Source organism: Schistocerca cancellata, unplaced genomic scaffold (genome assembly GCF_023864275.1).
Source record: "Schistocerca cancellata isolate TAMUIC-IGC-003103 unplaced genomic scaffold, iqSchCanc2.1 HiC_scaffold_713, whole genome shotgun sequence".
Lineage (NCBI taxonomy): Eukaryota > Metazoa > Arthropoda > Insecta > Orthoptera > Acrididae > Schistocerca > Schistocerca cancellata.
The window spans coordinates 5,046-27,906 of NW_026046724.1; the positions used below are offsets into that span (position 1 = coordinate 5,046).

General features: G+C 38.1%; 1 protein-coding gene across 1 annotated transcript in view; it reads right to left on the reverse strand.

Moving 5' to 3' along the window:
- Window positions 1-2,584: 2,584 nt before the first annotated feature.
- The window catches only part of LOC126141456 (putative ATP-dependent RNA helicase DDX11-like protein 8), a gene marked incomplete at its 3' end in the record, with an annotated part of 73,891 nt that continues 53,614 nt past the window's right edge, over window positions 2,585-22,861 (reverse strand). Inside the window, exons 7-8 of the mRNA XM_049915246.1 lie at window positions 14,859-15,011; window positions 2,585-2,708 (exon numbers count right to left, since the gene is read on the reverse strand). Of these exons, the coding sequence (XP_049771203.1) occupies window positions 2,585-2,708; window positions 14,859-15,011 (277 nt within the window). The remainder of the gene's footprint in view (window positions 2,709-14,858; window positions 15,012-22,861) is intronic.

Below are 22,861 nucleotides of genomic sequence, written 5' to 3' on the forward strand. Positions count from 1 at the left end.
CCAGCAATTAAATAAAATATAAGTTGAATAACAGGGAAACAATAGACTCCTACTGCACGTAGTTAGTTATGAACAACAACATAGCTCGCAAGATATTCACTTTTAAACTCACACTACATCTTCACTGCAGAAGCTACGGAAATCACACAAGAACACAGGTTGGCACTCCGAAATATTTCTATTCTCCGCGACCATGCGCAAACTGCCCCACTGTCCAAGTATTTCCGCCAACTGTGCATCCAACGCGCTGTACTGTCTGGGTCCAGCACTCGTATCCTGTGCCGTACTGTCCACAACTGCTGCACTGCCAGAATTCCCTCCCATCCAGTCTCCCCATTCACGAGTGCTGTGATTGGCTAGAGCACTCGCACCATATTTTCAAGCCAACGCACCCACACACATATTTAAGCACATACAAAACAATGGATTTACATTTAAATACTTGAAATTAAATAAATATTCCTACAGCTGGACCATAAACACGCTCTAATACACATTATTAAATAAATAAACATATAACAAAAGAAATAGAACAGGTAGGCGAGTTGCCTAATGTCTCTGTGCTTCCTAAAACACAGTAAATATTTAACCAATTTCTTCATGAATAGTATGTATCGGATATGAACAAAGACATAGATGAATAAATATATTTATAAGCATGCTGCTACCATTTTTTCATGTAAGTGTGGAGTACTTATGGCCTGGCACGATCAACAGTAATCGGATACTCTGACCTCCAATAGCTCGTATACTATTCGAGTTACATGTCTGTAATTCGTTCCAATTTAGGTTTACACTAATAGCTTTCTACAGACACATCGATCGACAAAATCGGATGAAGCATTTATATTTTGGAAATTCGTTGCCGGGTGTTACTTGTATAACTTAGCATCTAATACTAAACTTTAAACTAATAAATGTATGGAAAATCTGATTACACCATCGGCATCGTAGTGCAAATAAAACAAATGTACATGTTTCTTTTTGATGTATCATGATTGATCTGGTTACTATTAATTTCTATACAAACTGTGAAATGTCTGCCATTAAGGTTTCACAAAGTTCACCATCTTTGGCACGTAGACATCTCCTTCATCGACGTAAAGCATCATCCTCGTCACAGTGGAATTCCCAGCCACATGGCTGGACCATGCGCTGGGGCTACCCCTCTCGTCTGACTAACATTTGGCACCACGTGTTTGCTAACGAGCGCGACCCTGCCGCGTGGCCCAAGCGGTGGCCGCCAACTCTGAACTTAGAATACTTCCAGGGCGCCACAACTCACCCGTTACCTCACAATGTGAATGCAAAACGGGTCGCAATGTCTTGTAGTAGAACATACGGATCCGTACAAAGGTCAACTGGGAGGATAACATCCAGGATGGAAAACTGACACTGGCAACCTTGTAGTGTGCCGAGTGTCACCAAAATGGATGGGGTGACATCCATAAATAAGAGGTTAGAATCAGGTTGGAAGGGGGAGAGTTTCACCAACATGGATGGGATGACATCCATAAATAAGAGGTCAGAATCAGGTTGGAAGGGGGATGGGCACACTGAGGGGGGGGGGGCTTTGTTCCAGTACTTATGTTCCTCCTCCTCCTCCTCCTCATTCATAGATTGAGGAGGGCAGAGCTCAGAGAAAAAGCAGGCTTCAGAGAGACCTGAAACTGAAAGAGTGGGGGGCGACCTTGGGGCACATGGAACTGAGGCTCCTGCGGCTGACTTGTGGCATCTATTACTGTACCTTCTTATAAACTGGAGAATCTGGCAAATGTAGAAAGTGATGGCCGTGACAATTAACATCCACAGGCGGTGGAACACGGGCTCCCCTCATGGAGTAGGTGTCCACTTTCACCACACAGTGTGTCCACTATACAGCAAGAGGACATGCCTAACACTCAAAACGACTGATGACCTCAGATGTTAAGTCCCACAGTGCTCAGAACCTTTTAAACCAAACCAACCAACACTCAAAACACCGATTGCCAGAATAAAGTCACTGGTATCTATGCAACTGCCCTTATGGCCTTTCTGAACATGCTGAATAAAATGAATGCTCTGCTGTTCCAGATTGGATCCAAGCTCATCAGTTTGAAGGATAAGGTCCCTATAAAAAATGGCATCCTGAACTATATTCAAAAACAGGTGAAGAGTAATGGACACAAGGATGTCACCAAGATGGTCACAGCCATGAAGGGCCTCAGACTGGGCACCAGAAGAAGTTTGATCAACAGCGAACTCAACCATATGTTACTAAGAGATCCACTTCGCCAAACTTGTCTTCAATATTTTCCACGAAAAATAATGACCAGGTGGAAGTGTCCCTGTCATTCCTGCTGCAGACCAGGTAGCTGAGTACACACCATGAACAAGTTAGGATAATAACTCTACAAAATTGCAAGCTGCATTCTTCAAGAGAAAAAAACTATATATCTATACATACTACTAAAAGTAGCTTACTATGAGAGAAAAAGGTAAAATACAAGATATAATCAGATATGTTTCACAGAAAGAAACTTATCAGAAACAAAACTCATGTCATATTGTAAAAAGAACAAATTAGTTGAAAAATCAAGCTTACCAAGCAGACGTAGAAGCTTGCTAATTACAAAAATAAGCTGTTCGAGGCGTAGCAAATTAACAGGACTGAACTGCCGTAGGAATCGCTGCCTGTATTGAGAAAGCTGACTATGGGCAAAGCTCAGCTGCAATGAAAATGTACAAAAAACACCATGAGACAAATAAACCAAAGGGCATACTTTAATAATTAAGAAACAATAACAAAAGGACAAAAACGTTGCAGCTCATAGTTTACAATGAGAGAAATACTAAAATTATACAAAGCTGCTCAAATGAGGAACCAACCAAGGTAGGATAAGATAATGAAGGATATATCAGCTAAACCCTTAAGTTACAGTTATCATTACTGAAATAATTCACATTTGATCCTTGTCTGATTCTTTATCTCATAGTTCTTAGTAAACTGCTTTTCACATCCCTTCTATTTCCTCCCAAATGTCTCTTGAACAAGAAAAGAACTCAAAGTATGATAACCAGTTTTGGAGAGCTTAATTATGTAAGTTAGGTCATCTGTTGTAATGGCTGTTTGTTCATAGTCTTTATTTATTAGATTATTCTCCACTAATAATGATATCCACTCTAAGCTCTTGTATGTTAATAATACTATTTCAAAATGCAAAAACCTTGGAATTTGAGGAGAAATAATGAAAAATATGTTAGTACCTAGTGCCAAGACAAGAACAGCTACTACTGCTGCAATAGAAATAGCATTGTTTGTCTGTCAGCAGTCCATAATTTCTTTTATGAATTGTATTTTTCCTTTGTTTTTAGACAATAGGCAGACATGAGATGTTACAAGTATGCAGAAGAATGGACGTACTGAGATGCATCCATCGCCAAAGGTGCTAGTGCATATCTGTGAGGTGGTACTCAACTCTTAAGTGCCCAGTTCAGATTCTAGTGGAGAAAAACATTTTAGGTTGGATATAGTTTTACCAGTACTACAGTTCTTCACTTGCCATGCTTTATTTTTATGTTCATAAGTTTTGGAGTTACTACTCCATTTTCAAGGATTAGACATTTTTGAGTGTTATATCTGTTTCACTTTCTGTCCTAGCAGTAAGTGAACAATGCCGTTTTTAAAGTGCATTGAATTCCTCAACCAGTTTGAACTTAATAAAATTCTTTAGTGTACTGGACCACAATATTATTAAATACAACAACACCAAAATTTCAATTGTCTTTGCAGCAGTTTTCCTCAGTTTAATCACCCTGAAGAAGACCACAGCAAAAACAGTCAAAACATCAGTTTTATAGTATTTCATAAAGATGTGACCCAATACGCAGAAGTATTTTATTCACACATTTTTGTTTTCCAAGATTAGCACCTCTGATTACATTAACTACCAAATAAAGTATTGTTAATGACTACCTTCTGCACTGTTCATTTACTGCTTATCTGGTAAACTGAAGCACACATAACACACACATTCTCTCTCCACCTCTCCCCTCCCCCCCTCTCCCCCCCCCCCCCACCTGCTTTTTGGAGTATTTAATAAAAGTATCTGCTATGTAGGAACTGTTGTTTACAGTTCTCTTTAACAGAAATAATGTCACTTTCTATGGCTTCTTTCCTTGTCTTTCTTTTAACATTATTCCACATTGATTTTATTTCGCTGTGCGATCTGTCAATTTCAGATGAGATGTGCAAACTGCTTGATTTTATTTCACAACTTTTCTTTGTATGTTAAACTACTTTTTATACTATAAAAGTACTTCCAGATCATTACAAGTTCTGATTATAGAAGCCCTTTTGTTGTTGTGGAGAGACTTTCATATCCCCTTTGATCCACGGTTTCTTTAATGACGTCCTATTATTACATTTGATTATTTTTTAAGAAACCTACAAGGGTGTGCTAAACAGTAATGCCTCTGAATTTTTTACGTGAAAATAATTAAAAGTTTTTAATAAAACAAATATTATTAACATTCCACACCTTTATTCTTCATGTCTACATATTTATTTCTTAAAATAATCACGCTGGTGACAACACATTTCTTCCAGTGAGAGACCAGTTGGTTGATACCTTCACTGTATATCAATTTGACTTCGTTGACAGAGCCATAACATCAACCCTGTTTGCACTGCTTCATTGCTATCAAAGTGAAGTCTTCGTAGGTGTTATCAGAGTTTTGGAAACAGTTCAAAACTGGAACTGCACAAAGTATGATCAATGGCAGTGAACCAAACATGCTGGATTATTGCAGGTGTCGCAGCGCTCTTTTAAGGTCTCGCACTGTTGTGCTGAAGGAGAAGTCGCTCGAGGTGTGGACAAAATCTTGGAATTCATGCTTTCAGTTTTCGAAGGATCTCACAGTACCTAGCAGAGTTTAAGGTGGTGCCTTCTGGCATGAATTCCAAATGCACCACACCTTGAACATCTCAGAACACTGAGCTTTACTGCCTGCTGATGGGCAGGTCTTTAAATTCGTGGGCACCAGTGATTGTGGTGGAACTCCACCAACGCTCTCTTGTTCTTGGTCAAAATGGTAAACCTAGCTTTCATCATCATGTCACAATATCATTCAGGAACCCATCAGCCTCATGCTCAAAAAACAAAAGAAATTGTTGACAGATGTCCAGTCTCATCTGTTTCATGTCAGGAGTGAGCATTTAAGACATCCAACATTCACTCAAGCTTTCTATACTACAGTTCTGCACTAACGGACCGTGCACACACTCACAATATGCCACAATTACTTGAGAGTTGTGTCTTTATCTGACGATTTTCTCTGACAAGTTCATCAACCCGATTCCTATGAGTCTCGTCAGTTGCCTTAAGCGGTCATCCACTCCAAGCTCTGTCACACACATTGAGGTTAGCACCACCATCTCCTTCATTACGAGCACAAGCAATCGAACTTTGCACATTATTTACATCAATATAATCATCACCACACACAGCTTCCATTCCTCTGCGGATTACAATTGGAATAATATTTTCTTTGGTTAGAAACTTGATTAAAATACACTGTTTCTCAAGCACTGACATAGTTATGTTTACACACCACCTTGTTCAACTCTGAAATTCAGAGTCCTCTAGCCTGTCTCTAATGATCTTGTTGTCCTCCTCCTCCTCCTCCTCCTCCTCCTCCTCCTCAAGAGTCCGCTAGTAGCACATGGTTGCAACTTGCGTCAATGAAGCAGTAGAGTCAACTGAGTAATATGCATGACATTTAATACCTCAGCTGATTTTGAGAGCAGAATAAAAAATTCAGAGGCCCTACTTTTTCAGCATGCCGTCATACTTCCCAAAATGGATCCAAACTCAGTAAGAAAGACCTTGAATTTAGAGCTAGCATTAGGTTTATTTTAAATGTCACCCCCAATTAATATTTTTAAGCTTCCTTTAAAAATTTCAGTAGTTTAGCCATTCAGCCTCACATTTTTCTTAAAGTGTTTCTGAACTAAGTAAGTGACTAATTGTATATCTTGATCTGACTATCTGTTTACAAAAGGATGGACACTTCTCTCTAACTTCTGCTGGTTGTATGAATAAATTACCTATACGGGATCTACTGTGTTTGGTAATTCTAGTAGGGAAATTGATGATTGATACTAAATTATAAGCAGCTAACAGCAACTCTAGACCACTTTTCCTGCCATATCCCTTAAAGAAATGTACATTAAAAATCAACTCAAATTAATAACACCTAGCTTTTATCTGATAGACAGCATAATATTTCATCAAATTCTTTTATGAAAAATTCCAAATTACCCAGTGGAGAAGTGTACGCTGCAACAGTCACAAGTATCACATTCTCCCAATAATAACTCATAAGCACATGCTTCTATATCCTGATCTATACAGAACTTAATAATTTCTACATTTTGTATTTATATTCCTTTTATATGACTAACAACCCCTTTATCCATATTGGGACTACATCAATATGCAGCCAATTTATAACTTCTTACATTAGGATTTCTATCCCTGTGCTTATATGGTGTTCAGACAAAAAAATCAATTTCTTTCCAACTACTGATATCATGCAATCACATCAACAACTCATTTACTTTATTTTTTTTATACATATAATATTCTGATCTTGCCAAAATGGTAATGAAAGCTGAAGACTGTACCCACATTCACAATGTGAACTGATTAATAATGGGACCTACATACAACAATCCAAACACAGATTGCAACATATATGTTGTGCGTGTTTTTGTCATAGGTAAGCTAACAAATATCTTCAGTGTAAAGCAAGAAATCTGCAAGCTTTCAGAAATGTTAGCTTTTATAACAGTGTCTTGACATCTTCTCAAAATAACTTTTTATGGCACATTTTTGAGTGGTCTGGAAAGTTATTTCCATTCTCTTAGCTGTAGCTGCTAAAGCCTGACTGGATCTATTCATCAAAATATTTAAATTTAGTCACTTGATTTATTGTTCTATTTTTATCTTTAATGTTTGACAGTAGTTCCACCTTTTTAAAAGGTCATTTTACAGCCATTTCACTTTAGCACTTCTTTCAGTGTGTCAATTTGCTGTGTGGAGCTTCAAAAGCCTTTTTCATCAGGGCTATATCACCTGCAAATGCAAAGCATTCCATTTTCACCCTCTTCTTCTCTGTCCCAATGCTCCAGAAAAATTTGCTTCCCTAAAATCTTCAAACCAGCATGTAATTACTACTGTTTTACTGGTATTAAGAGCACTACTTTTTTTCTCCCTTTTTTTCTGATTAAATGATATTTGGACTTCAGTGTCAAACCTTAGTCTTCCCAATGCCCTCACCTTCTGCTTTCTGTAGTTGTACCTGATAAAGTATGTGAAGACCCTGCTAAGGACGAGTCATACATTTTCTTCTTTTCTATTTATACATTTCAAATATTTTGTTTTATACTGTAAAGTGTAACCATACCTTACTTTTATTTTGTTACAACATGAATTTCCTATTAACATGTTTATTTTCATTATTATTATTATTATTATTATTATTTTTTTGGTATCTTAAACTTTAATAATATGATTGATGCTCCACAGCTGATTCCTACACTGCATTATGCAGTGTGCATCTTAAAGAGACCATTCAACCGCCCACAACTGATATGCAACTGGTGACATCTTTCCCACATTTAACGCAAATCCTGTCACCGCTAGGTATTTGTGGAAATAATTTGGGCATCCATGCTGAGACATTTCTCAGTTTTTTTTTCTGTATCTAATAAAATGATTTGACTTCTCTCTGCACTCTTACAGCACTGCAATTTTACTTGGTTCCATATTGACACAAAAACCGCTTATAAACTCTCCTTCAATTTACAGATTTACTTGTAAATGAACTATTAAATATACTAGATACAAACTGGTCAACACAGAGGTAACAATTGATTTGCACTAAAACCACAGTGCACAATAATGCTGTAGACACACTAAGCCTTAGAAGGTAATAGTCTTGTATCCTCTGAACAATGGCTCCAGGCTCTGAATGATCGTACAGGCATCAAGCACTGTGCTTGCTTCAACTTGTTCACAGCCTGCTGGTTCACAGCCTGCTGCATACATGGACAGGAACACAAGCATGCTCAGCATTTTTGGACCAGAAGTATTACATCAATAGTCTATTTACAAGTTTTTCACACCTTGTTTAAATCTTATCCATAGGTCCCACACTCAACATTTCATTTTACCAGTTAATAGACTATTAGTTTAAACTGTAAGAAACTAAAAAAATAAGCAATCAATTATAGAAAATGTTGTTTGGTTTTGTTTCAAGAAGGTGATATTTTGATATTTCTAGTACTTTTTTACTTACCTTTCAGTATATTTTAATGAAATTTGTATTTGTTAAAGGTCAGTTTGGTCAAACTATGGCTGTTAGTGAAAAACAAGAGTCTGGAATTTATTTAGTTATTTTTTTTTTAACAATGAACCCATCATCGTCCCACATTTATATTTTGCCATGTGATTTACAACAATATGAAGTAGTTATGGAAATGTATATGAAGTAGTTATGGAAATGTTTTGAAAATTTTCAATTATGTACTTTTTGTAAAAAATATTTAATCAAAATATTAAATAGTATTTGGAAAAATGTTATTAATTAGAAGCTATGTTTTGTTGTATATCACTTTGGAAAGAGCATGAAAAATGCGGCAAAATGACACCTTTCCCAGGTCTCTATCTCAATTAAGGCAGCTCCTAGGACAACTTAAAAAAGTCCGCTCACACATTTTTGGCCAGTTTTTGGAAAGTTTACATGACCATGTTTCAGGAATGGTTTGAGGTAAAAATTTGAAATTTGGTATTTTTCTTAGTTTCAGCACCCACTATAAGTATGCCAACTTTTAGCAAAATCTAAGAGGGTGAGGTCAAATTTTTATTTAAAATGTGATTTGACATGGAATGACCCAGAATGCAAACATAATTTAGAAGTGATTATTGTCTGCTGTTTGCTGTGGCGTGAGCTACCAAAAACTAATGTGTTCCAAGATCTTTCATTTACAACTTAATGATGTTTCATATATGTTAAACATTAACAGTAGCTATAAAAACAGTTAAGCATACTTCTACATTAAAAGTTATTCACCAGACTGTGAATCTGTGAATGTGGTGCATGTAGAAAATTGAATGAACTGCAGCTTCACTATCTATGAGTTGACATGAATACTGTATTCTTTCAATAACTATGTACTTGACATTAATGACTTTATCGTTTGCCTGAAATGTTAGCATCGTATACACACAAACTTTGAGCTATATAGCAGCAGTTGCCTACAACCAGCCTACACCTAAAGGAAGTCGACCAAGGAATAATATTACCGCCAAGTGGATTATATACCATTCACGAGGAGACAATAGTTGCAGTTTACCACTGATTGACCTACCACCGTCTGGCTGCCAACAAGGTCACACGTCACATCCCACGTACAGATAAGCATTGAATAGAGCTCTCTCAGCAAAGATTTGGAAAGTAGTCTCAAATTGTTTTAATGTAATTGCATTTACATACTTCTTTGAATAAACATTGTTTTATAGTGACTGGATTCCAAATTTCATGTCATCTTTGTTTGCCACATTATTACTTTTCTAATGTTACTGTTTGTTAATTTCTTTTCTCTCTTATTTATTTTAATTATCATTGTACATGCCTTTTGGAGGATGTGCTTTGACATGTAAATGAAGCGATTTTTCTGGGTAATTTTACGTATTTAAGTGTTGCATTTTGTAAAATGTGCAAGCTGTTACATCTGCCATTAGTTTCCAGGCTCTGACCGATCAGAATCTCACATTGTTGCAAAGTATAAACACAATGGATGTTTTAAATTTCAGAGCTGTCTAATGACTGTGGCTTATTCTGGCACTCGTCACTTGCAGCATTCTCATAGTCGTGGGTGAGCTTGTTCTTGTAGTTGCCTTTGGGCAATTGAACAACTGGTGTGACTATATTTTTCAAAGGTATTCACGGGATTTTTATAATTTATATCCCTTTGGGTTTTGCTTACTAAATCTGAAAATGACCTTTACAGTAACTCCAATAGTAAAACAAGTTCTTCTGGAGGGGAAAAAAAAAGCCACAAAACTGTACTTCATTACATTTCCAAGTTAAATATTTAGGAATATTCACAATCAAAATACACTATTTAAATCTTCTGAACGTCAGTTTCATTAGATATGGTGTCATTTTGTGGCAAGACACTATTTTTTTTCCAATGCAGTCTTATTGAAATCTTACAGTCCTTGGCTTTCAATTTCGAAATTTATTATACAATATGGCGATCAAAGAGGAAGAGCGTGTAGTGAGTTTCCAAGTTTGGGGAAACGAACAAGTGGAAGAAAAGGAAGTGGTAACTGTCATGGAAAATATGGATGAAGGCTTATTTCTTAAATCAGTACTTGGTCTCAAAACAGAAGTAAATGGAAAAGGTGGAACAGTAAGTAAGTTTCAATTGCTGTAAATGAACATGGAAGAAGTGGGCAAAAAGGTAGAAGCTATTAGAGAATCACAAAAAGAAGTGGGTAAAAAGATAGGAAAGCTAGATAAGACGTTTGAGCAAAACCTGAAGCAATAAAAACAGGAGTAGGAATCTGAGTCAGAAAAGAAATTTTCTGATTATTAAAATTAAAAAAATTATTATATTAAAATTAAAATTTTGGATAAGTTGACAATGAAGTTTCAGAAATAGTCAAAGAATTTAAATTTGAGATATCTGTAAGACAAGGAAAATCTGAGATATTTTAAATGAAAACTTAGGCTGCTTGGGGGATTTTGGATTGGGAAGGCAGATGCACTAGATAAATATGAGCTGTTTGAGGATTTTGCTTCAGGATTTCTAGAAAAGAAAAACAAAGCAAAGTCCTTAAGTATTATTAAAAAGCATCATGGTATTGTAGGAAAATGGAGTATCAAAGAGTACTATGAAAGGCTGATGGCCCATTGAGTGAAAGGGATACTATGAAGATACTAATGGGGAAGTTGCCTTCTAATAAGAGATGTGTGTTACCAGAACACAATCATATAATTAAAGATTTCCTAAGTAGAGTGAGGGATGTAAACAGGTGGCAAACAAATTCTTCATTTCATAAAAAAAAATATTCTGAATGTTGTCATGAGACAAGGATCAGACAAACAGAATGAAAAAAAAAAAACAAATGTGAGAGGTGCACAAGAAAGTGGTCAAGTGAACTTTTAGGGATAATAATAGAGATCATTCCAAAAGTAGAAACTAACTCCCGCAACAGCAATTGCCCATTCTGAAGTAGGTCAAACTTTCGGGCTCACAAATATTACAAGCTGCCTTCATGAAACGGAAAACAGAATTTGCAGTCATGGTATTTCATTTTTCATTTATTTATTTACTTATTTATTTATCCTTCTTAAAGCATTTACATGCAATCGATGTCGTCATGAGTAATGTACAATTTACATATTAAGAAATATAACTATTGTGAGGTATCACACAAAGCTGAAGTACACATTTTAAAAGAACATACATAATAAAGGAATACATTTGATACATAAAGATATCCCACATAACTAAAGAGTGCATCTTAAAGAATGTGCATAACAAAAGAATACATTTCAAACATAAGGATTTCTCCATATGTTTAACAGTTAAATGTGGAACTACAGAGACAAAAAAAGCTTAGGAAGAGGTACAAACAGAGTTGCAAGTTGCTTCGTAAGTCAGGTCTATTTTTGAAGAGTTTTCAAATTCTTTACCACTGTAAAAAGCTTTGTCTTTCAGCCATTTTTTAGTCTTACTTTTAAATATATTAAGAGAAACACAATGTGCCTGCACAGGTAATGTGTTGAAAAGCTTTATTCCCATGTATTCATAACTGTCTTGTGTTTTCTTGAGTCGAGTTGGTATGTCTACCTTCGATATCTGTGATTCGTTATTTACTGCTTCTGAAGTCCCACATGCTCTCTGAGTGAGTCTTAGCTGCTGATTTTCTTTCTTCAGGTATACGATTTCTTTATGTAGGACTTCCACAGTTTTCTGCAGACTGATTATTCGTTCGTTTAGCTTCGCAGTAATATCACTACAAGACACATACTTGTTGTTTTTTACTACTGAACTATAACTTTCATACACACGCGAATTACGAACACTACCAGTTGCCGCCATCTTCAGCAGTAGTTGTAACCCTAATTTTGGTAGTGGAATGTGTGACAGAATCTCTTGGTTGAAGATAATATGTCTGAAGTTATTTACGGAAGTATTATGGAATCACTGGGGTCATGTATGGAAATGTATTCTCAAATGTTTAATGGTGTCAAGTACATGATGAGCATCTAGGTGATGGGGAAGGGAAAAAAGGCAGGTTACAGAGAAAAAGTGATGATACTAGTAAGGAAGATATTAGGGATAGGAGTTGAAGTAGAGACGAGGAAGAAAACAAGGGGATGTATTTCTTTAACATATTAGTTTGAAGGAGGTATTGAGGTAAATGGAAGGAAAACTTTTTGAAATTACCCAGGAGATGAATACCAGAAATTCTGTGAATGATAAAATAGATGTAGATGTTGAGAATAAAGTTAATGTTTCTTATCATTGGTAAGAATGAAGGTCTGGCAATGTGTGAAAATTAGCAATCATTGTATAGAAGAGAAAGGCCTTCTGAAGACACAGTGAAATTACCCATTTTTTTTTTTTTTTTTTTTTTTTTTTTGGTGTGTGTGTGTGTGTGTGTGTGTGTGTGTGTGTGTGTGTGTGTGTAACGGAACAAGCTGATGTACTGGGAATGCTAGTACCTCAACTAAAAATCAAATACTTCTGAAATTTGAAATTGGGGGCATAAATCTGGTGAGTAATTTTCTTTATTTTTATTTTTTAGTTCTGGGGCTAAGTGTAGGTCTGGATTAGTTAACAAAATACACAGCAGAGATTAATTCTGGGGCCAGTTTTGTTAATATAGAGTGTGGTGAAGGGTCAAAAAAGGGTGTTAAGCTGCATGAGAGTTTTTCAGTAAAACCTTATCCTACTGTTGGCACAAAGAAACTGAAAGGACGATGGAATGTGTAATTACAGAAAGAAGTAAGATAGAATACAACAGGCCTTTGATTGTTGTAAGTAAAAAGGATAGTTGTGTAAAAGTTGTCACAGATGGTAATATGTTGGACACAATAGTGAGGCAAGAGACTCATCGTCCAGAAAGTATGGAACGACTACAAAGTGAACTATATGACAAGTCTTGATTTAAGAGTTGGTTATTGTCAAGTGCCACTTGCTTAAGAATACTGAAACTATTCAGCTTTTTAGTAATAGGAGGTGTTATCTGTACATACTCTTTCCCATTTGGATTGAAAATTAGTAAATCCGTATTTACATGAGCATTAGAACAAGTTTTAGTACTGGAGCTGAGCCCCAAAATAGCCTTGTATGCAGATGGTCTAATTACCACTGAATCTTGAGAAGAACATTGTAACCTGTTGCATGAGGTATTGCATGCTTTAAGAAAAGAGAGCACAATCACTAGGCTTAAAAAAAACATGAATTTGTTAAGAACGAGAAATTTTTTGAGTAATCTTATCCATGGCTGGCATGAAAGCTAATCCTGAAAAGATAAAAGCAATAATAGAATGCCTGTATCCCAAAAACAGAAAGCAATTTAGGACTTTTTTAGGTTTATGCAATTTATAGACGCTTTATGCCTGGCCAAGTCTTGAATAACGCATATTCAATTAACTTATTAAGCCCTAAAAAAGTTTTTACTTTGACAGACTAATGTAAAGAAGCTGTCAATGAACCTTAAGAGGCTCTGAAGAGGGAGAGAATCTTACAACCTCCTGACCACAGCAAGCCAATTTGTTTAAGGATACATTTGAGTTGTATGCCATTGGCCTAGAATTGTTGCAGAACTTTGGGGATGAGGAGACGGAAGATCATAGAACAATAGCTTTAAAAAGAAAACTGACATTATACATCTTCAATACCATGGTATAAATTCATTTTTATAATCATTTTCTGTTTGACTGTGAACTGTAATGCTACACATATTTCTTGTTTCTATTTCCAACTTTAATATTTTTTTCATTAACTGGTTTCTTGAGTATAATTAATCTGTATGAAGTTTTTTATGTAATTGATTTACTGTTATGTTGAATTTCATATTTAATAACTGCTGTTTAATGCTATGAATGCTGTATCTCAAGGTTATAAATTAGTGTATTCAAACACTAATTAGTTTTACAGTCATGTGTTTCATATGCAGCAATGACATTTTATCATAAGATCTTGCAGGATACATCTGATGATAACATGGGGGGGGGGGGGGGGGGGGGGGGAGAGGTGCACATGTGAAGATACTGCTTACTGTGAGTTTATTTTTTCTTCTTTTCACTTTATACATATCTTTGCTGGTTCAGATCTCTTGTTCTATAGTGTGAAGTGGAACTGAACATTACTTCTATAATGTTACAAAAGAAATTTTCTATTATCAAGTTTATATTCATCTTCTGGGTATGCAATAATTACACATACTTTTTTTGTTTACAGCTTTTTGTTCATGATTCTGTACGCAGTGATTTCCAATAATTTGTCTTATTTTGATCACTCAAAATGTGATAAAATTATTGTAATTCAACTGCAATGAACAACATGAATTTACACACACACACACACACACACACACACACACACACACACACACACACACAGAGAGAGAGAGAGAGAGGGGGGGGGGGGGGGGAAGAAAATGGAGGGGGAGAGGGTGGAGATGGAAGGCTCTTAATATTTTAGGGAAGAAAGTCAGGCAAAAGTGAAGTCTTAACATTCTGAGCTTTAAATGTGATTTCAGGTGTTATGCTGCCAAAGGCAAGATTACCTGGTGTCCCGTAACTTCACAGCTATGAATGCTGTTAACACTCTCCAATAGATTGTGCGCTTCATCAATTATCACAATGCTGTCTTTCAGTCGTATTCCACTTGCTTCACGTGTTGACTTGTGCAGTAGAGTATTGTAGGGGATAAGGACAACCTGGAAACCAATATCCCATGAATACTACTTGAAACTTGTTTGAAGCAAATAATTTTTTAAAAAGCCAACTGATAAAGACATGGTGAAGTGAGACAGCAATTTCCTTTAAAATGTGAAAGGAAAATGCAAGCAAGAAACATTAACAAAACACAAAGAGTTGCAGAAAAAATTTGAAGTTTCAATTATTGTACATTGTAGCCATGACTGCTGACACAGAGTGGAGCCACAATGATAATTTATTGCTTTATAATATATAACATTGTTAATACCACTTTCTTCATTCAAAACGTTAGTGCTATGACGCTTTCCAGGCAGAAGTACACAGCTGTAAGACAACACACGGGTATCATGGCAGAGTGTCACATCAGAATAAGAATCTGTGTACAATCTGAAACTATATCACCACGTTTACAAGTACCCACATCTAGTCTCTTGAAAAATCGTACAAGGTTCACTGGATCATACCTTTGTTCGTTTCATCAGTGTACAACAATGTCGATGACTCAGGCATTATTTATCTTCAATTACTGTTAATAATTTGTCAGTATAGAAACTTTGTTGCAAGATATAATATTGGAAATGATGTACAATGGTTTGTAAATGTTCTTAGAACTCTTTGCTAGGATCCATGGAAAACTTCTCACAGCTTGGACGAAACAGACATAGATCCATCATCCTTTACGTTCCATAGAGTCGATCAAGAAGAAGAACCTTCAGGGTTGTGGAACAGACCAAGATACACATTAACAACCACAAGAAAATAATAGAAACTTAATCTGTACACTGTACATGAATAAACTATCACTATACTCCTTAATGCTGTTTGCCAAGTCCATTACATTGTAGATAATTCAGTGAACATTATTTAGTGTTGTTGCCTTCAAAGGTATTACCTACAAAACATTATCCTACTTTATCACTTAAGAGAAAAACAGCAAAGCTACGAACTCTGATCTGCTAGGCAATGTGATAAAAGAATTTCCAAACACGATCTCCCAGTTTACCCAGGCTTCACAGCTTGCCTAAAATCCACAACAAAGACATTCCACTGTGACCTACTATCAATGCTATTTATTCTCCGATCAATATATTTGCAAAATATCTAACCAAATTATTAGTTGCTGAAAAAATTGCATTAAAATCTCCCAAATGTTCACTGACATAATGAAGTAAATCAGAATTAATTCAGCTGAAATTTTGGACTCTTCCTCTTCCTGTGGAAGGTAATTTAAGTTATTAGCAGACCAGCTTCCTCTCAAGACTAGTAAATCATTTTGCCATACTTTGAAGACTACCTACTTTTTGTATAATAATGAATTTTATATAACTGACAGAATAGCTATGAATTCTCCATTTCTTACATCAGTGGCTAATTTCACTATGGAGCATTCAAATGACATTAAATTCAGCTCTATCTGTCCCTCTTGCTTTTTTCGTTGTGTTTATAACACGTACATGATCTGCACACAAGGGATCAAAGTTCATATGTTCGATCTCACTGTTTACCCCAAGTCAAAACATCATGACATGTATAATCCACCCACAAAACTTTCAATATCCAGCCCAAAAGAGTACCATTTTTATAAACACTGGTACACAGAACTAACTTTGTTTCTGACAAAGACTATGTGGATTCTAAGATCAAATATCTGAAGAAGGTGGTCTGGACAAACAGCTATCATGAACAATATATTAATTAACCATCTACTGAACAATATATTTATCCACCATCTCTCAGAAACGAAAACACACAGACAATCATCACAAGATGTTCAGCCTCCAAAGACATTACAATCAACCAATTTTCTGACCAGCCAAGAAAATTAAAGAGATGCTTTACCCAGTAAAAGGCAGCCTCAGTCTAAGTCAACCTGGAATTTACAAACTCCTTGTGAAGGCAGTAGCACTTACATTGATCACTGTTACATATGATTTCAGAACACTGCACATAGCACAGTCGCCACATTACATATTGCAATTTTGACAAATCTGCTATTGTCAAACACATTCTAACAAACAAAAAACAATTAAATTTGACAAAATGAAAATAAATCTTATCCCCTGCATCTACCTGCAAGGATTCTCTCATGAAACCACGTGTTCATACCCTTACAGGTGGCTGGAAATGTTGAGTAACAGAGCGAAAGTACAACACACTTTACATTTTTATAACTGGAGTTTCCTCACGGCTGATGACATCAGCTGTGCACTGATCATGACCAGTACTACAATAGTGTTGCAGCAGGGTACTGAATCAGTACCACAGTAACCACCACTACAGCAGCGCAACAAGATACTGTTTATACATGTTGATACAGCCACAAGGGAACACATCATTTGATCAAGCTGCCAGGCCACTGAAACGATCTGGCCCCATTGTGACCCAAGGTTGGTCCGTTGTTCAGGATCATGCTGCGTAGTCGGTATATCCATATGGCTCCATTCATACATTTGGCTTTCGCTGGGTTGCCATTGCTTGTTGTTACCCTCAGCTACTTCCACCTGTATACATCAAGCTCCAGAGTTTGGTGCTGCTATAATTCATCACTTTCCCTAGCAATACCATTGCAAACTACATTGTCGTATGGGGCTGAGCACTGGTCATGGCAGCCAGCTGTTGACGAATTAGTGTCTGTTGCACAAGATGTCACCCGCCTAGCTTTACTGCCTGGAGGGGAACCTCAACTGTATTGCAGCCATTAAAACACTATCACCACTGTCTTTCAGAAGGTACAGCGTTCAACACCTATTTATCACTAAGAATGTACTGAATGGCATGTTGTTAATAAAAGAATTTGATACAGTTTGCTGTCATACTGCTGGTAGACCCAGAACTTCACAGCTGTCAATCAAAAATGCTTGGGTTGGGAGTTGCCATCCCATCATGATCAACAGACGAACAGTTATCCCACCTCCAATAATGCCTTTACAAATCTGATCACTACAGAGCACTCAGCACTGAAAAGTTACAGAGAAGTAAACTCGGATATCTACCATCTAACTGTATCAGAATTGCCAACCATATTACTTCATCACAGACATCGACAGAAAGCTGTTGTAGCATATGGAAGTTTTGGACTTCGTGATATCTCCATCATACAATTTCGTGAACTACATATCAGATGGGTAAAATACAGGGAGCAAAAGGCTATTTATAATTTGTACAGAAACCAGATGGCAGTTATAAGAGTTGAGGGACATGAAAGAGAAGCAGTGGTTGGGAAGGGAGTGAGACAGGGTTGCAGCCTCTCCCCGATGTTATTCAATCTGTATATTGAGTAAGCAGTAAAGGAAACAAAAGAAAAATTCGGAGTAGGTATTAAAATCCATGGAGAAGAAATAAAAACTTCGAGGTCCACCAATGACATTGTAATTCTGTCAGAGACAGCAAAGGACTTGGAAGAGCAGTTGAACGGAATGGACAGTGATTTGAAAGGAGGATATAAGATGAACATCAACAAAAGCAAAACAAGGATAATGGAATGTAGTCGAATTAAGTCGGGTGATGCTGAGGGAATTAGATTAGGAAATGAGACACTTAAAGTAGTTTTGCTATTTGGGGAGTAAAATAACTGATGATGGTTGAAGTAGAGAGGATATAAAATGTAGACTGGCAATGGCAAGGAAAGCGTTTCTGAAGAAGAGAAATTTGTTAACATCGAGTATAGATTTAAGTGTCAGGAAGTCGCTTCTGAAAGTATTTGTATGGAGTGTAGCCATGTATAGAAGTGAAACGTGGACGATAAATAGTTTGGACAAGAAGAGAATAGAAGCTTTCGAAATGTGGTGCTACAGAAGAATGCTGAAGATTAGATGGGTAGATCACTAATAAGGAGGTATTGCAAAGGATTGAGGAGGAGAGGAGTTTGTGGCACAACTTGACTAGAAGAAGGGATCAATTAGTAGGACATGTTCTGAGGCATCAAGGGATCATCAATTCAGTACTGGAGGGCAGCGTGGAGGATAAAAATCGTAGAGGGAGACCAAGAGAGGAATACACTAAGCAGATTCAGAAGAATGTACGTTGCAGTAGGTACTGGGAGATGATGAAGCTTGCACAGGATAGAGTAGCATGGAGAGCTGCATCAAACCAGTCTCTGGACTGAATACCACAACAACAACAACAACAACAACAACAACAACATATCAAAGTACCACATGGCCCGACAATAATGACAGAGGAAATCACTGAAAAGTTGAGTACCTAGTGCAGCAAGAAAACTAAGGAACATTTGCCCAGGAAAGCCAGAGCTTCATTAGTTTAAACACAGAACAGCAGCATCATAGACAATAACATGTGAAACGAACCAGCATGAGGATTAGATTAGATATACTTTTTGGTTCCATAGATCTATAAATAGGGGAACCTCAAGGATGCAGAACAGGTCATAAAAAAAGACTACATAATATGTATTTGCCAAATGACCAAAAAGGATTAAAGTCGCTTCCACAGATCCTATGTGAAGTGATCTCATGGATGTGAAATAAGTAAAAAAATCTTTAGTATATTTTCATTTATGAAGTCATAACAAACTTGTCACACAAAAAGCATTCAAAGACAACCATCAGAACAAGTAGCTACATACAAACAAGATGTACATCAACAAAAGAAGAACAAGGGTAACAGAATGTGATCAAGTTAAATGAGTCAATGCTGATGGCATTCATTTAGTAAATGAAACACTGATACTTATAGGCGAGTATTGGTGTTTGGGCAGCAAAATAACTGACAATGGACGAAGTAGACAGCATATAAAAAGTTTCTGAAAAAGAAAAATTTTTTACTATCAGATATAAATTTACATGCAAGGAACTGTTTTCTGAAGGTATTTGTCTGGACTGTAGCCTTGTATGAAAGTGAAACGTGAATTATAAAAAATACTGAGATTAAGAGAATAAAAGCTTTTTAAATGTAGGAGTCAGAAAAATGCTGACAGGTAGATCTAATAGCTAATGATGATGTGCTGAACATTCTAAGACATCAAGGAATTATCAGTTTCATAATGATGGTACATGTGCATGTGCATGTGGGGGGAGTGTAATTACTGAGAGAAACCAGACTTCAATAGACTAAGTAGGTTCAAACGGATATCATAAGAAAAGCTAAAAACAACACTAGGATTTTCAACTGCATTCTACAAAAAAACAACTTAAAAAAAGGTGTCTCGAGATAATGTCAACCCAGCATTTGACTCAGTTTCCTGTAATTATAAATATTGCTTTGATGCTGCATTTCAGTGAAGCAAACAGAAGTTGAGGTAAAGTCAAAGACATGGATAACACTAAACATAAAGAAATCATCAGAAACTCTTAGACAATTTAATAAAGCAGAAAAACAAAACGCACCTTTCTAACGCTATGTGAGAAATGATGGCAATGTATACAGGAAAGTTACAGTAGCTGCAAAAAGTTAGTAAATGGCTCAACTATCAAATAAGAAAGTAATGAAATGAAATTATTAACCTCAAAAAGTTATTAACAGTGGATAGAAATGTAGTAAAACACAATAAATTCATCACAAAATGTGAAGGAAAAATTGTTGAAGACAGCATATGGATTAATAACATATTTAACAAATATTTTGCAAATATAGCACAAAATTAAAAACCAACTAATCAATATATGATTTAGCACACCAACAGTAAAGCCACTTCAAACAAGGATGATGCACAAGACACACAAAACAATCTCACTATTATTTAGCTTCTCTATTTTAATTCAAAGAGTTACACAGGAAAAGTTTTGAATACCAAATACAGCACATTAGTTTAATGTTTAGAAAGGGAAGAGTTAAAAAACAGATATAGCTGTGTTTATGTTATAACCTTTAATGCACTAATAAACTGCGTGGATACACAAACGTAAAAACAATAGTGGATTTCGTGCTACCAACTCCGTAGCTGTCACTCAACTGCCGTACCGTGACATGCGGCCGGCGCCGTTCATAGCTAGGTGGCGCTCCCGCGCTCAGCCGAGCTGCGGAGCGCCTCTATCGCCGTGTTTGCGTACTGACGTAGCGGCACTTTTAAATCTCGTGGCACTGTCACAACACTTTTCCCCCCTTGAAAAAAAAGACACTCACTTCCTGGGATACACGGACAGTGCGGAGACATCCATGGCCTCTTGGGAGACCCCGAGAAGATCCCGCGGAGAAACACGAGAATATGGTCGAAAATGTCCAGGACGGAAGCCTGTGCGTGGAACGTGCCTCCTGGACGAGATGATGGGTGAAAACTCCGGAGCAGCATCCATAGGTGTCGTGGACCCGGAGGTGTGCTCCAGCGAGATGGGTCCCGGAGAAGGCGGCGTCGCGACTGGGGCCGGTTCCGGCGTACTCAGGAGCGGCAGCGACGTTGGCTGCAGCGACACGCACGGGAGACCGGCAGCCGCGACAGGACTGGCGTCTCGGGCTGGTGGAGGCGAAAGAAGGGGCGGTGGTACCGGCGTGGCCACCACTCGTGGGCGCATCTGATCGTAATGACGAACAACCGTGCCGTCGTCCGTACGTATTTCACAAAGCCGGCGGCCGCGAAGAGCCTTTACCACCCCTGGAATCCATCTAGGGCGAGATCCATACCCTCGTGCCCACACGTCGGCGCCTACCGAGTATTTTCCCGCACTAGGGGACACAGGACTAGGCCTGACAGGGTGAAGCAGGTGCAGTAGAGTGCGCGGTTGGCGGCCATGCAAGAGTTCAGCAGGGCTGCGATCACCCAGAGGCGTGAAGCGATAAGAACTCAGAAATTGCAACAGAGCGTCATCGGTAGAAAAATCAGTAAGGAATTTTTTCATCTGGCTTTTGAAAGTGCGGACAAGGCGCTCGACCTCCCCATTCGATTGGGGATGGAAAGGCGGTGCTGTAACATGATGAATCCCTTGTCCAGTACAAAAATCACGGAAGGCCTGCGAAGAGAACTGAGGGCCGTTGTCCGTGACAATCGTTGAGGGAAGACCTTCTAGCGCAAAGATGTTGGACAAAGCCAGCGTCGTCGCCGCAGTGGTGGGCGACGGACATCGAACCACAAACGGAAACTTCGAGAAGGCGTCAATCAACAGGAGCCAATAAGTGCCTAGGAAGGGGCCGGCAAAGTCAGCGTGCACCCGTTCCCATGGCTGCGCCGGATCAGGCCACGGAGAGGGCATTGTACGGGGTGCAGCCAGTTGTTGAGCACACTGACCACACGCAGCGACCATATGGGAGATGTCCGAATCGATACCGGGCCAATAAACATGCCGGCGGGCCAGGGACTTAGTCCGAGAAATCCCCCAATGGCCCTCATGCAATAGTTTGAGAACATCTTTGCGAAGAGAAGCTGGCACCACGACCCGTGGAGATGCGCCATCCGTGGCCAGAAGAACAACACCCTCACGAACAGACAGACGAAGGCGCAAGGCATGGTAGTTGCGAAGGGGATCCGATGCCCGGCCCTTGGTCCTGTCCGGCCAACCCCGTTGAACAAAACCGATCACCCGACGCAGGACCGGGTCCCGCGCAGTAGCCGACGCGACCTGCGAACCAGTAAGCGGGAAACCCTCAACCGCACGACGTTCTTCCTCATCAATGTGGAAACAGAGTAGTTCATCTCGATCGAAAACCGGGTCGGGGCCCATCGGCAAACGCGACAACGCGTCAGCGTTGGCGTGCTGGGCCGTGGGGCGATAGTGAATCTCATAGTGAAAACGAGACAAGTATAAGGCCCAACGTTGCAGGCGGTGAGCCGCCTTATCCGGAAGCGACGCCGAAGGGCTGAACAGAGAGACCAGCGGCTTGTGGTCGGTGATGAGGTGAAACTTAGAACCATACAAAAAAACGCTGAACTTTTTTAGCGCATAAATGATAGCGAGCGCCT